The 15,469-nt window shown below is 38.3% G+C and overlaps 1 protein-coding gene across 5 annotated transcripts in view; it reads left to right on the top strand.

The window, feature by feature from the left end:
- The window catches only part of Ntmt (N-terminal methyltransferase), a 107,592-nt gene that overhangs the window by 54,262 nt on the left and 37,861 nt on the right, over positions 1–15,469 (top strand). For all 5 annotated transcript variants that reach the window (XM_067145373.2, XM_067145375.2, XM_067145377.2 and 2 more), the window contains exons 3-4: positions 11,042–11,212; positions 11,294–11,477. In XM_067145373.2, the coding sequence (XP_067001474.1) occupies positions 11,051–11,212; positions 11,294–11,477 (346 nt within the window). In that variant the 5' untranslated portion in view covers positions 11,042–11,050. The remainder of the gene's footprint in view (positions 1–11,041; positions 11,213–11,293; positions 11,478–15,469) is intronic.

Genomic DNA, 15,469 nt, shown 5'->3' on the forward strand with positions numbered 1-15,469 from the left:
TAATTTTTAATTTTACCTACCAATATAGTCCGCGTGGTGGCCGTGATCATTAACTCCTTGAAGTTAGCCGGTTCGAGTCCCGTTCATCAAAAAAATGTTCAACATCAGAATGCTGGCCGACAGGATAGGGGAGGTGGTGGTATACAATTTCTAATCACTAGATTGCGTGTCAAACGTTAGATTAAATTCCAAACCACTCAACTATGGAGGGAGGGCATATGACGCTGTTGATGGTGATTCGTCTGTTGGATGGAGACGTTAAGCTTTGAGCAGACCCCTAGGTGCTATTCGACAGGGTAGGCTACGTGGCGACACCGGGTTTCACACTCTCCCTACCTCATCATCATCATCATCATTCCATATCCAAACTCGCAGGTCGCCTTTGGGCTTCAAGTACAAAGATTTGCACCAGGTGAGCCAAACATGTCCTTGGACACTCCCGGCAATAAAAGCCATACGAAAAAGAAAGACCTACCAATGTACTGATTGTTGATTCGTAATGTTTTTTTGAAAAAGTAACACTGAAGAGAAAATCAAAGAGTTCAGATATTGTAGTTATTTATAGACTATTATTAAAGAATAGAAGAACCAACTTGTTAATTATTTTAGTAATTATTTTTATTCTATTTAATCTAAAAACGTACAACTAAACTAAAACTAAATATTTACAGTTATGCCCCACAGTTCAGTAACATCAGATTCAAAATATGACTGTCGTCCTTATTCGTGAGGCAAGTTATCATAGAAATGGTGATATTCACTGTCCAGTACTTGTTTTAATTGTTGGAGGTGGTTCCATTTCTCTTTCGTGATCTTCAGCTTTTGAGTATACAGTGGTGGAATCTTGTCCTTTGCACACTGAGTATCACCCCTTTGTTTCCTTTCAGGAAGATTATTCCAAGAGTCAGAGTGATTCAGCTTGTAATCGATAGTCCCACTTGGGTTGTAATGAATGGCCCAAATGTCTGTAACAACAGGATCTCCCACTTTACTTCCAGGATGCAATGATTTGTAGATCGTACAGGCTTTATTGTAAGTCTTGAAGAAGTCAAGCTGAAGATATTTGACATTGTAGGGTTTGGGATTCATCCTTGCATGTTTACAGACATCTGTGTATACTGCTGGAGAATAGATATCTTGATTTCTAAGACGTTTCTCTATCGTGGAGTGCATGTAGTCACACTCCATTTGTGTGTGCCCCTTCTCTAAAAACTTTTGTGTAATTGTAATATCACCGAGCTCGACAGCTGCAGTCGCTTAAGTGCGGCCAGTATCCAGTATTCGGGAGACAGTAGGTTCGAACCCCACTGTCGGCAGCCCTGAAGATGGTTTTCCATTTTCACACCAGGCAAATGCTGGGGCTGTACCTTAATTAAGGCCATGGCCGCTTCCTTCCCACTCCTAGCCCTTCCCTGTCCCATCGTCGCCATAAGACATATCTGTATCGGTGCGACGTAAAGCAACTAGGAAAAAAAAAAAGGAAAAAAATTGTAATATCACACAAAGAAGAAAGATTTAGAAGTGCATTAGATAGTGTGATATTCCTATTCTGATGACAACATCCATCCCTATGGAGAATTACTTCATCACCACGCTCAAATGGTACCTCATTACGTATGAAAAACACATAATTGAAGCAAATTTGTTAGCTGTCATAGATCCCTCTGTTTCATCCCACAAATAACAAAATCTGTTCCTTGTTTTTATATCAACAATAGTGAAGTTGTGCACTACTAATTTCGTTTTATAGTACACCGCCGATGCTTTCAGGGATGGACAAAGAAGAACAGACTGAAGGTCCATCGTATACACACCTACAACCTTGTCTCTCTCTTTTTCTTTTCTTGCCTCGTCTTTCTTCTTTTGATGTTCACTGTAAGTTTCAAGAGATACATTTTTTATCTTGTATCCAATGCAGATATCACACTGATCCTTTTTCGGTTGAAATATTGAAATATTTATTTCAGTCAATATGTCATCAAATACTTTGAATCTCATGGCTCCTAAATGATTTTCACCACAATAATTTTGGTATTCCTGGAATAGGTGAACTTTTGATGTCCAGTCTGGTTCCAAATACAGCTTGGCAGTAGATTTTCTGCAGTAATGAGACAGAACTTTGGGAAACATCACGAGATAACTGTGAATGTGTTCTTGACTTTCCTTGTGTTTCTGTTGCGTCTTGGTCAGTGATTTCTCTTCATTTGTTGTAGTTTCATGGATTTTACCATTTTTGACCCAGTTCCGAACTGACCATTCTTTGATGCCTAAGGTATTAAGAAACATCTGCTTACATACTCTAATACGAAGGCAGTTCTTTTCCAAATGAAAAGTCAGTGGCCTGTTTCTTCGAGAAGAATCACCATGGCGATTTTTAATATCCTTAGTGTGTGAAACGTCTATGAACATTTTTACGTACATTTTCTTCTCTTTCCAACTTACTTTCCAAAATTGTTGAAATATTTCTTCCTGTTTCAAATGCGTCAACTCTTTGCACCTTATTACAGATTTCTTTTCAATCGAAGTGCACTTACACCTAGGCAATATCTTCCTTTCTTGACGAGCAGCTTGATATTTCCACTTTTCATCATTCCCTCTTGAAAGACCTTCATATGGCAATCCCATTTCCCTCTTCTTTTGGTTTTTCCTGACAACCCATTCATCAGGTCGAGCATGGTTCTTTCCTGACCTCGTTCGTTTCATTGGTTCCACTCCATCAGCACTAACAGATGCGTTATCATTTGGACTAGCTACATTAACACAACCAACAGAATTCACAAGTAATTTGTCACTTTCATGTTGAGGTTCATCAGTAGATTGATCACAAATAATATTTTCTGTAGAAGCTATAGCAACAGGAGTTTCCAATAACTCTGTATTAGAAAGAGTTTCTTAAGTTTGAAGATCATCATGTAAATGTTGCTCACTGTTGCAAGTACCACTATACAAGTTTATCGGAACAGCAGACGGCTGTAAGAGATTGAATTGTAAGAACTCGTCCAACTCTTTCCTCAGTTTTGCATCATAGATTTCTTCAGTGAATCCTGAAATACACAGAAGCAATTCAATATCACTTGAATATTTCCAAGTTAGGTGCGCTTCAACACCTAGATGACAGGTGAAGGAGATAACCAAGAACACTTTTATGCGGATATTACCAGTACCTTTTTCACTAGTACTCCCTTGTCCGTCTTGTTTTACATTCTGTACTTTGGAACAGTTATCGACGCTATGTTCTGTATTACTGTCACCTGAAAATATAATGCTTCCACAGTAAAAGCAATAGGTAAAGAATATTAATGCAATCTAATAGTAAATAATATTCGTAACATTACTCACCTAAATAAGATTGTAATGCTTTCTCCACAAGTATTTTACCCCTGTAGCACCTGTCATCCATTTTCAGTCGAAAGGGAAGTCAACATGTGAAAGGCGCGTGTAGTATAACTCTAATGTAGTCTGCTTTACAATGTGGTACTGGTGGTAAAATTGTAACATTGTTGGCATTAAAAAGCACATATGTCAAACTTACGAGGCTCTTAAGGTAAAGAGTCAAATAGCATAAATTTATTTTGCTCGTAAGTCTCCGATACGAGATTTTTAATCTATGAACAGCTCTCTTGGACATACGAGCTTATTAATTTGACCAATAGAGGCGCAGGGTTCCTCCACAGACTTACAAGGGTTTTAAATTCAGTTAGAGCACATTTTTTCCTTTAAAAACCATGTAAGACTCCAAAAATGACCAAAACCGGACTTACAAGGTTTTTAAAGGAAGACGACGATTTGTTGATATCCCAGTCTTTTTTATTATCTGGGTTTTAAATGGTTTTTCAAAGTTGTACTTTTGTATCATATGATCAGAAGGCATGTGTAGAAACCTCTCTGTTATTACTTTGTTAATTTTACAGTGTCCTAGATTGGGTCTTTGTGCATTCTAGCACTCTGATTGTGCCAATTCTAGCTGTCCTTTTATGAAATTGCATAGTAAAAAAAATGAAATGGCATATGGCTTTTTTAGTGCCAGGAGTGTCCGAGGACATGTTCGGCTCGCCAGGTGCAGGTCTTTCGATTTGACTCCCGTAGGCGACCTGCGCGTCGTGATGATGAAATTAGGATGAAGACAACACATTCGCCCAGCCCTCGTGCCTCAAAATTAACCAACGATGGTTAAAATTCCCGACCCTGCCGGGAATCGAACCCGGGACCCCTTTGACCAAAGGCCAGCACGCTAACCGTGTAGCACAATAATGTGCACATATAAGATGGTTTGGCACAACAGCAGGCTTCATAGCCTGAGCCACGTCATATAAAACAAGTCAAATAATAATTATATTGACCGTTTATAAAATAAATAATAATAACCATTTAGCCATGGAGCCGGACAAATTGCATAGTGATGGGAGGTCTAGTAAAGTATTCAAGGCTTCTGTCAGCGTAGTTCTCATAGCCCCAATTATGGCTATGCATGCCATTCTCTGTAGGCTATCCAATCTACTGCCGACTTTTCCTTGACTTACTTTCTGCCACCAGATGATTGCAGCATAGGCCATCAACGGTCTAATAATCATTATGTTTATCCACATTACCATTGATGGTCATAGGCTCCGTGTCTTCCCAACGGCTCTTTTACATGCATACAGCAAGTTCTTGGCCCTGGTTATGTTCCTTTCTATATATGGATTCCAGGTTAGATTTTTATCTAAGACTATACCTAGATGCAGTGCCTGTTCTTCCATATATATATCTTGCCCTAAGAGCTTCAGTGATCTCCTTCCCTCTAATTTTCTCCTTGTAAAAGGGACCAGAGTTATCTTGTTCAATTTGATTGATAGTTGTTCTTCCCGACACCAGTTCTCCACAAGGTTGAGTGATCTATGCATGAGGTCCTGGATAATGCTCATCACCTTACCTCATACCACAATTACTAAGTCATCTTCGCTTCCAGTTACACACTCACTGGTCTCTCAGACACCACAACAACCATTCCTGGTTCAGACCTTGGTGGGACACTAGCTACAGCTAACACCTCTGTCGCCCTCAGCCCAGCCACCGAACCCCAACTTACCGAATGTCACACTGTCTCCACCGCGGAGCCCAACTCTGACTCAGAGTCCATCACTTGACTGGGAGTCCCTTACTGACTGTCCGCGGCTAGCCTCCCTTTTTATAGCTCGCTTGATCCAGAAACTTCACAATGTCACTACAGGCAGAACATTCCCGTTGAATCTCCAAGGAACTCGCAGGTAAGCCAGCCACCGAGATCAATACAATTTATTTTAAATAGATTAAACTAGATTAAACTAGAATATTATAACTACCATTACCGAAACAGAACTTGCTTTACAAAGGATCCCATATGACGTACGAGACGAAGTTAGACACGAAATCAGCAGAAAGATCCCGCAATACATCAATAACATTCACAATAATAACCTAAACATGAATACCACCAATAGATCGAACTTAAACAAACTTAAAAATAAAATAAAACAGAACAATTTACTAGTAACGAAGGCCGACAAAGGCAACACTACGTTTATAATGGATAAAAATGAATACATAACAAAGACTAAAAAATGTTTCCAAGACAATACTTTTTCTATTAAACGCCAAGATCCAACCAATAACATACAAAGGAATTTAAAATTTTTACTTAAAAACACACACTTTCTTCTCACCGAAACTGAATCTGCCAAACTCATAACAATGAACCCCCAATTACCGTCCGCGAAAGCCTACCCAAAAATACATAAAGAAGACGTACCTATGAGACCAATTATAAACTATAGAGCCAGTCCAACCTACAAATTATCGCAATTCATCCAAAAAAATTTTAAAAAGCACTATACATTTTTAGCAAACAAAACAATACTAAACTCAATAGATTTCTGCAACAGAACCAAAGAGCTAAAGATTGAACACCACCACACCCTTGCTTCCTTTGACATAATAAATATGTACCCTAACATTCCTGTTAAACAAACAATCAAAATAATAGAATCTAACCTAAAAAACAATAGCAACTTGAGCACCTTAGAAATAAACAAATTCATAAACTTACTTGAATTCGCCATAAACAATAACTATTTCAGATTTCACGATACCATTTATCAGCAACAAGGCCTACCTCCGGAATTTTAGCAGAAATATATATAGATTACTTAGAACATACGTCAAAGAAATAGATAATATACATTTTTGGTGCAGATTTGTTGACGATATCTTCGTAATTTTAGATAATAGATCCACTGACGCACAAGCTATACTAGACAAACTTAAGACTCTAGATCCCCAAATTAAATTCACCAAAGAAACAGAAAATAACCGTACACTAAATTACCTAGACTTAACAATAACCAGACACGACAACCACTTATCTTACAAAATCTACAGGAAACCCACACACACCTCAAATACCATAAAAAATGACTCAATTCATCCCAATACAAAAAAAAGAGCAGCCTATTATAGTATGATTTATAGAGCTTTTAACATCCCAATGACAACAGAAGACCAAAACAATGAATTGAAGTTAATCCACAACATAGCTAAACATAACGGATACAGCAAAGAAATGGTCAACAAAATCATTCACAAAATAAAATCACAACCTAAAACTAAATTAGTAAAATCAATCAAACCCAAAAAAGACTATGCCCTATTTACCTTTAACAACACCCATATATATACTATAACTAATATTTTCAAGAAGCACAACATGAAAATAGCATTCAAAACCACACACAATAGTACCAACATTATACATAACACTAAAACAGTCAATAACAATAAATACAACCAATCAGGTGTCTACCGTATCAAATGTAACAACTGTGACACAAATTACATAGGACGTACAGGCAGAAACTTCACCATCCGTTACAATGAACATGTAAATGCAGTAAAACATAACCATTTCTCATCAATAGGCCAACATGTAGAAGAATCCAAGCATAGTTTCACAGACATCAATAACGACATGACGATACTGAACATAAACTCCAAGGGCCCACTGCTCAACATAACCGAAGATTTCTACATTTCTTTAGACCAATACGCTAACCCCAATCATAACATTAATGATATTACTGAAAAAACCAGCATCATTTTTGACAAAGCCATTCCGCCACTAAAGAATGATTACCTCAAAATAGTAAACACACGCTCCAACAAACCAACGAATCATAAGCCCGACCCCGCCCCTACTTCCCCAACGGCCACTCCTTTTCCCCTCCACCTACATCCCCCTCCACAACTAATATGAGCCCCAGACGCACTCGCAGTAGAACACAACAAGCCTTCAAACACATCGGCACAAGACTTCCACAACAACTAAAGTAAGTACTCTTTCCATAGACACACCAGGCATTCCTTCATACACACACCACCGGTATACTTATATTACCTTATCTTTACAGACTACAACCATAAACGTAGACGAGAGAGGTGTTGCCACCAACTACTTCTAATTCAAACTCAAGACCTGCTGTTTACTATATTAAAACTTACCAGAGTACATCACAAGTTGGAATATATAACACAATATAAAAAAATTTCTTCATGACAAAGGTCCATATCAATATGACGCATACCAGCTTCAGAACTTTCTCAAAGATTACCATACACAGCTAAAATCAACATAACATAAAAGCAAAGGAACTACACAGAAGATAGAAGAATGGAACCTATGTAACATGAACTAAAATTTTTTAACAAGTGTCTACCTATACTTACCAAATTTTAATGTGTTAAAACTTTTTAAGTGTTTTATATTATGACCCATATGTTTTAATATGTCCTACATACTCATGTTCTAACTTATTGTAACTTTTTACCTTGACTACTGATATTTTAATTACATGCTGCTGTACACATTTCCATCCCCCATTAGACATCCGGATGTCTAATACAATAACAACTTGTGAATTGTCTAATGGCTGGAAACAAACCATGTACTAGCTGATGATGGCCGTTAAAGAGCCGAAACCGGTACTAGTTTAATCTATTTAAAATAAATTGTATTGATTGGTGGAAAAACACTTTTCTTATCTATACTTTGAATCTGTCAATACGGAAAATGAAATTTATAAATAATAAAACCGAGATCAATACACGGAAAGGCCGGCCCCACCCCACAAGCCGGCCGGGAGATTCCAGATCATCTTGAGTCACCAGCGCCTTCCTGGAAGTAACGAAAGGGGCTACCACTGGGTGGCATGTAACAGTATTCTGTGGAGGGCAAAGAGTTTCTGCAGCGAATCTTCACAGGGGATGAAACGTGGGTCCACCACTTCACCCCCCAAAACAAAGAGAACATTGATAGAATAGGTGCACACCCCATCACCACCACGAAAGAAGGCCAAGGTCCAACCTTCAGCAGGAAATGTAATGGCAGCAATGTTCTTTGACATGGAGGTGTGGTGCATGTGCAATTTATGCCGAAAGGAATGACAGTCAACTCAGCTTCATATTGTCAAACGTTGCAAAGGTTTCCTAAGGCAATTAAAGATAAGCGGCAGGGAAAATTGAGCGCCGGTGTGATTTTGTTGCACGATAACGCAACACCTCACATGGTCCACCAAACGTTAAAACTGCTGCAGCGATTCAAGTGCGAGGTATGGCAACATCCTCCTTACAGTCTAGACTTAGCGCCATACGATTATCATGTGTTCGGTAAGCTGAAAAAGGATCTCTGTGGACGATGATTGCGAAACGATGAGGAGGCTGAAGAGAATTTCATGAAAATCAGTATGTGAAGTCGGGGAATATGCCGCTAAAATCTAGGCCATACATAATTGTATTCACGCCGAGTGAAATGGTAGTTCAGGGGAAGGCTTAAAATTTAATTCTCAAATATTTATGTTATTAGTGGTTGTATTTTAATAAAAATCGGTATGCAAAGCCGGGGAATAAGTTGCTACAATCTAGGATATAAATAATTGTATTCACGCTGAGAAAAATTGTACTTTAGGGGAAGGCCTAAAATGTAAATTTCAAATATTTGTTATTAGTGGTCCTATTTTAATGAAAATCAAAAGTCGGGGAATAAGTCGCTATAATCTAGGCCATAAATAATATTGTTCACGCTGAATGAAATGGTAGTTTAGGGGAAGGCCTAAAATTTAATTCTCAAATATTTGTTATTAGAGGTCATATTGATTAATACTACATAACTAAAGTTAGTATTAAATTTCCGATCATTTATGTCTTACACATTGTTACCGTACCGGCTGTGATCACAAAGATATTTATGAATTTTTATATTTGTTACTAACTCCATATCAGCGCCGAGTCATGAGATAATGGGTAAACAGAACTTAATGAAAATCGGTATGTCAAGTAGGAGAATAAGTAACTACAGTCTACGCTATACATAATTTTACAAATCACAGAGTCAAAAGGAAACTAAATGTGAAGGCTTACAATATAGAAAGCTCATAACATTGATCAACAATCACATTACATTGACCATTGTTTGTTGTGATGTGCTTTGTGTCTTCTGTTGCCACTCATCTCCGGTAGATAAGATTTCTGCTGCGTACCAAGTATTTTTTAAGTTGCTTTACGTCGCACCAACACAGATAGGTCTTATGGCAACAATGGGATAGGAAAGGGCTAGGAGTGTGAAGGAAGCGACCTTGGCCTTAATTAAGGTACAGTCCCAGCATTTGCCTGGTGGGAAAGTGGGAAACCATGGAATATCATCTTCAGCGCTGTCGACAGTGGGGTTCGAATCCACTATCTCCCGGATGCAAGCTCACAGCTTACCACACGGGCAACTCCCCCAGTCGTACAGAGTGTAACAGCCTGCCTGAATATTGACGGGAAGTAGCTTGGGAGTTAGATAACTTTCTTTTTAGCATGCCATTCCTCTGGTTCGTAAATTTTCTGATACTACTGGTACGTAACACACTTGTTCATCATAGCATTTGAGCTATTTAATCCCTACTCTGAGGCACTGATTGGAATGAGCAGTGTGCATATTTAACCGAATAATGGCAGAGGAGTGTTCACGGCATACTGCGGCCTGGTCATTCCAGCTCTGGAACCTTGGACTGTTAGATTGGCACCTTAGTACTGTTCGTTAAAAGTAATAAAATGTGCGGTTTTTCATTTGATTGAGTATTTTATATGATAACATTGCTTTTAATTGCTACATTCCTACTGATGTTTTTGTAATGACCTATGTTGACTTCAGTTAGGAAAATCACAAAGTCAGTCTTTCTGAGAATCCCATAGCGAAGCACGGGTACATCAGTTAGTATCAATATAATTTCAAATTCTGCAAACATCACATTGCAGCTGATCATGGAAAGTGAATGACAGAAATCAAAATTAAATGTACTTTCACCATCAGTATCATTCATGGAAGATGCTATGTGAAAAATAAAAACCGCTCTTCAAAATATACCTTTAGCATTAAGAGAAAGCTCTCCCAATGTTTCGGGCAAATATGTATTTTCTTTAACTTTACACATTTTTTGACACCCTGAGAATAACACTATCCAACATAGATATCCAAGAAATGAATGGTTCTAAGCTGAACACAGTAATATGACTTTCATTCTTTTGACTCAGATTTGTACCACACAATTGAAATTTGAAAGCTACTTCTGAGAGCTGTACCTTAGTTAGGGAGGACTGTGATTAATGATATGTGAGCTTTAGGGGCCCCTTTGTCAAGTAACTGTTAGGAGAGCATTAAGAGGACCAATGTTAATTCAACCCATTAGTTTCCAAACTGTGTTCAATATTTTGTATGAAATTTCAAGGTCTTGTTGAATGTCAGCTTGTACTACAGTGTCATTGGCATATCTGAGCATCCTCATGTTCTCCCCTTGGATTACTTATTAATAGCTTGTTCTAGGATAATAAGGAAAAAACTTTCTTTCACCCCTTTACTTTGACTTCTGATTGGGCTTCTCCACTTTTTACTATTTTTCATCTAATTTTTCATTTATGGCTTCCTTTCATTCCACCTCAAGTACATCATCATTTCATATCTACTCGGTGAAGTTAAAAGCTCTTTATGTTTCAGGAGAGTGCGATGGATGAAGGTGAAAGCGCAGAGGAACATCCATTCTATACACATGCCGTTAAGTACTGGTCCGAAATTCCGCCTACTGTGGATGGCATGCTCGGTGGGTTTGGCTTTGTCTCCAACACAGACATTCAAGGATCAAAAGCCTTCTTGAAAAATTTGTTCAAGGTACCAGATTTAAGAGTACATTTAACATTTCTCAAATGTTTAACATATACTGGGTGTAGATAGAGTCCTTTCTCTGCGCAGTTGAAGGATGCTCCTGGAACAGGACGGGCCATAGATTGTGGTGCTGGCATTGGAAGGATCACCAAACATCTCCTCCTTCAGTTCTTCGACAAAGTGGATTTGGTGGAACAGAATCCTAAATTCTTAGAGGAAGCTAAAACATTTATTGGACCTAATAAGAAGGTGGAGAACTACTTCAGTACTGGTGAGTGCTAATGTAATCCTTACTAATATACTGGGTTATTCACCTAATATGTTACACGCAAATAACTTCTAAACCATTAAAGATATCAGCATTCTGTTTTCATATTCGTAAATGGTACGTAGGGTTTTATAAAATAACGTGCTACTTAGTCTCATGGGGTGTTTAACAACCGAGATATTGATACTAACTCCATATTTTTAAATAGAATGGCACAAATTTATACAGCTGATTTAAAAGCTCATCTGCGTTACAAGTTCAAATATGTATTTTCAAAATCGGACAATTACTTTTTGAGATATAAGTAAGAACAACTGTTTTGCATGCCGCATTAGACGGCGTGAAGTCGGGCAAGGACATATTGAGGCGCAAGCAGTTTTCTGGGAGTGAGTTCAGCCACAGAATGGGTACCAGGCATGTAAGCACCTCGTACACATGCGATGGGTTTGCAAAGTGTGTATGACAGGCGAACACATGACAGGACAGAAAGGGTTGATGTGTTTAAAACGAATAAAATAAGTACTTTGCCTTGAAAGGAGCATAACGAAAGCTATAATTGTCACTGGTTTTGGTGTACAGTTCATACTACTCTATGAGTTGAGAAATAAACATAACACAAAACACCGGAAGAGCTCCTTCTAGAAAAGCAAATGTTCAGAGCTGATCGTAGTGAAATGGCAGCAACACTATTATTTATGTTTTTATTTTACACGCATTAATCTCTGCAGAGCTCCAGCGCGACTGTAGTAGCGTGCATTCGGGAGAGCATAGGTTCGAGTCCTGCCTCGCCAAACCTGACATTGATTTTCATGGTGTCCCATGTTCAACATCAGGCAAATACCGGATAGGTACCTTTGTGATAGGCCACGGCCGACTTTCTTTCCAAATCCTTCCCATTCCCATCCGTCAGAAAAAAACGCTAAACTGAGCACAGCCTATTACATGTCAAAACAAAACAATACAACTTTAATCTCCCTTCCCCGTTGTGTGTTCGCCAGTCATACAATAACGTTGCACACCCAGGGTATGTTACGGTACACCACATTATGTTTACAGTACATGCCTGGTATCCATTCTGTGGCTGGAATCAAGACCAGGAAGCAGCTTGCGCTTCAATATGTCCTTGCCCGACTTCACACCGTCTGATGCGGCATGCAAAACCGCGCATGCTGTTCTTATTTATATCTCAAAAAGTAATTGTCTGATTTTGAAAATACCAACATATTTGAACTTGTACGCAGATGAACTTTTCTGTATAAAATTGTGCCGTTCCATTTAAAAATATGGCATTAGTATCAATATCTCGGTTGTTAATCACTCCAGAGACTAAGTAGCACGTTATTTTACAAGACCCTGCGTACCATTTACGAATATGAAAACAGAATGCTGATATCTTCAATGGTTTAGAAGTTATTTGCGTGTAACATGTTAGGTGAATAACCCTGTATAAATCTGAGTGGTGATCTGTTTAGCTTTCAGTCGACGTACAAGCTATCTCCTAATGGAACCATGTAGTGAATGAAAATGTGAAGCAAGTCAGAGAAAAATGTACGACAGGACGATTAGTCACCCTGTGGGTGGGGGAGGTAGAATATTTCCATGCCATACAAGGTGACCTTGGCAAGACACTGGACAGCGCAATTGGATTCGTGAATTGGACTCTCTGTGGATGGGAGGGTGTGAAAACATCCACAGGTAATCCCTGCCTGTAGTAGAAGGGGGCTAAAATGGTCCAGTGGCCATCAGTCATCTCTTGAGGATTTTTTTTTTTTTTGGACAGATTCAAAATTTAATCTCCATGTTGCACAGGAAAAGGCACCTTATGTGGCACTATGTCCAGAAGCTCGGACGGTACCCACCTTGAAACATAGGTCCTGACATAGACGAATACCTGAGTTGGAACCCTTGTGTATATGCTATGGGGTATGGCATCGTTTAACATGCACTGAACAAAACCGTCCAAGTCTTGACTGCGTGGCGGCTGCAAAGTCTACCTGTAATCCGAGTTGCTGGGGATTCAGAGAGGATTCTTTTGGAAATGGCTTCCAGGGTTGACTCCCTCAGGAGCACTCCCTAGGAGCAAGTGCAGCATGGAAAGATGGATTCCAGCTTCTTTAGGTTTCTACCAGACCTGATGGGAATGTCAATTAATTAATCATCATTGATTTGAATTTAGGATTCGTCCAGGTGGTACATTCTCTAACAGTTGTTTATCTAGTGATTTTTTCTTAAATGATTTCAAAGAAATTGGAAATTTATCAAACATTTCCCATGACAAATGATTCCAATCCCTAATTCCTCTCATCCTGTAAATGAATATTTGTCCCAATTTGTCCTCTTGAATTACAGCTTCACCTTCATACCTCTAAAAGTTCTACTTAATATTGCCAGGCTGAGTAGCTCAGATGGCAGAGCGCTGCTTTGTGAGCCTAACTTAAAAGGTTCGATCCTGGCTCAGTCCGGTGGTATTTGAAGGTGCTCAAATACGTCAGCCTCGTGTTGATAGAATTACTGGCTTAGCATAAGAAATTTCATCTTTTATTTTATCCTTATTGAACTGAGATCACAAATACTTCTAAAGTTTTTAAAGGTTCCACCTATTCAATACAAAACAATGTTGCCTGAATGTATTACAACATATTAACTTTATGTAGCAGTACTAGTTTTGGCGTTTCTTTAGAGCCATCATCAGCTGCAAAAAAGTCATGAGAAGCTGGCAATTAATATAAAATATACATCAATACTTTTATACAACTAACTCATATAGACCCTATATTAAAATATATATTCAGATAAAATAAAAAGTTATTGTATCATATTTCTATAAGTTCACAAACTTGTGGGTCAAATGTCACAATTAAAAACAATTCATTGTGCTACAGCCGCTATGTTAAGTCTACGGTTTGTTGAGGTTTCCAATATTGAACTGAGAAACATACATAGTCCATGTTAACATCTTCGGAACATATTTGTACGTTTCCTCCTTATTAGGTTACACGCAACAGCACTGCCAAGCATAGTAAACATTCTGCTACAGGAATCAAATTTTTAGAGGATGGCACATTTTAGTACATAAAATTATAACCGAACGCAAGCACAATGAGATTTTGATGTAATTTAATTTTATTAATGTTGTTATTATTATTATTACAACTTCCCCCACGCGGAGGCTGCCACAAGGACAAAGTATGTCGGCTACACAGTATTTTGTCTTCTAAGTTATAATATAAGTTCAAACCAAACAAATTTAGTGTTTTAACACCAACAAATTTGAATGTATACAGTTTTAACTCGGTATATTCGACCTTGTAGGCCAGTGCTATTGAACTGACATACAAGGTGTTAAAAATAAAGGGATTAATTTAAGCAGTACCAAGTAAACAAGATCAAATGCAGTACCCCAAGATGAAAAACTTTGAATGCGCACAAATCTTATTCCTTTTTCTTCAGGTTGTTTTTAATTGTAACATTTGACCCACAAGTTTGTGAACTTGTAGAAATATGAGACAATTCTGTATTTTATCTAAATATACACAAAGGTAATCCCAAAAATAAGGTCTCCTATTGTTTTAATAAATATATAGACCTGTTTATTTCTACAATGCTTTACATCATTTTACAGCTTGAACATTTACCTATTTTTCTACATAATCACCATTTCGATCGATGCATTTTTGTAGACGCTGCATCAGTTTTTGTATGCCCATGTTATACCAGCTCGCCGCCATGCTGTTCAGGAAGTTGTGAACCTCATCTTTCATCTGGCACCCATCTTGTGCACACCTTCCGGTATTTCAACTTTTCCATTAAAATTCTGTGAGCGGCACTTTGGGGAACATCAGAAAACAAAGCGCAGAGATCATCCAGGGTGATCCGCTGATCTTCACGCATGATTTGCTCAACCTTCACGACTGTCTCAATGGAAATTGACGGTCTCCCATCAATTGGCAATGGATTTCAATCGGTTCAGTACCTTCTGTGTTCACATACCGAAT

Source organism: Anabrus simplex, chromosome 4, assembly GCF_040414725.1.
Source record: "Anabrus simplex isolate iqAnaSimp1 chromosome 4, ASM4041472v1, whole genome shotgun sequence".
NCBI lineage: Eukaryota > Metazoa > Arthropoda > Insecta > Orthoptera > Tettigoniidae > Anabrus > Anabrus simplex.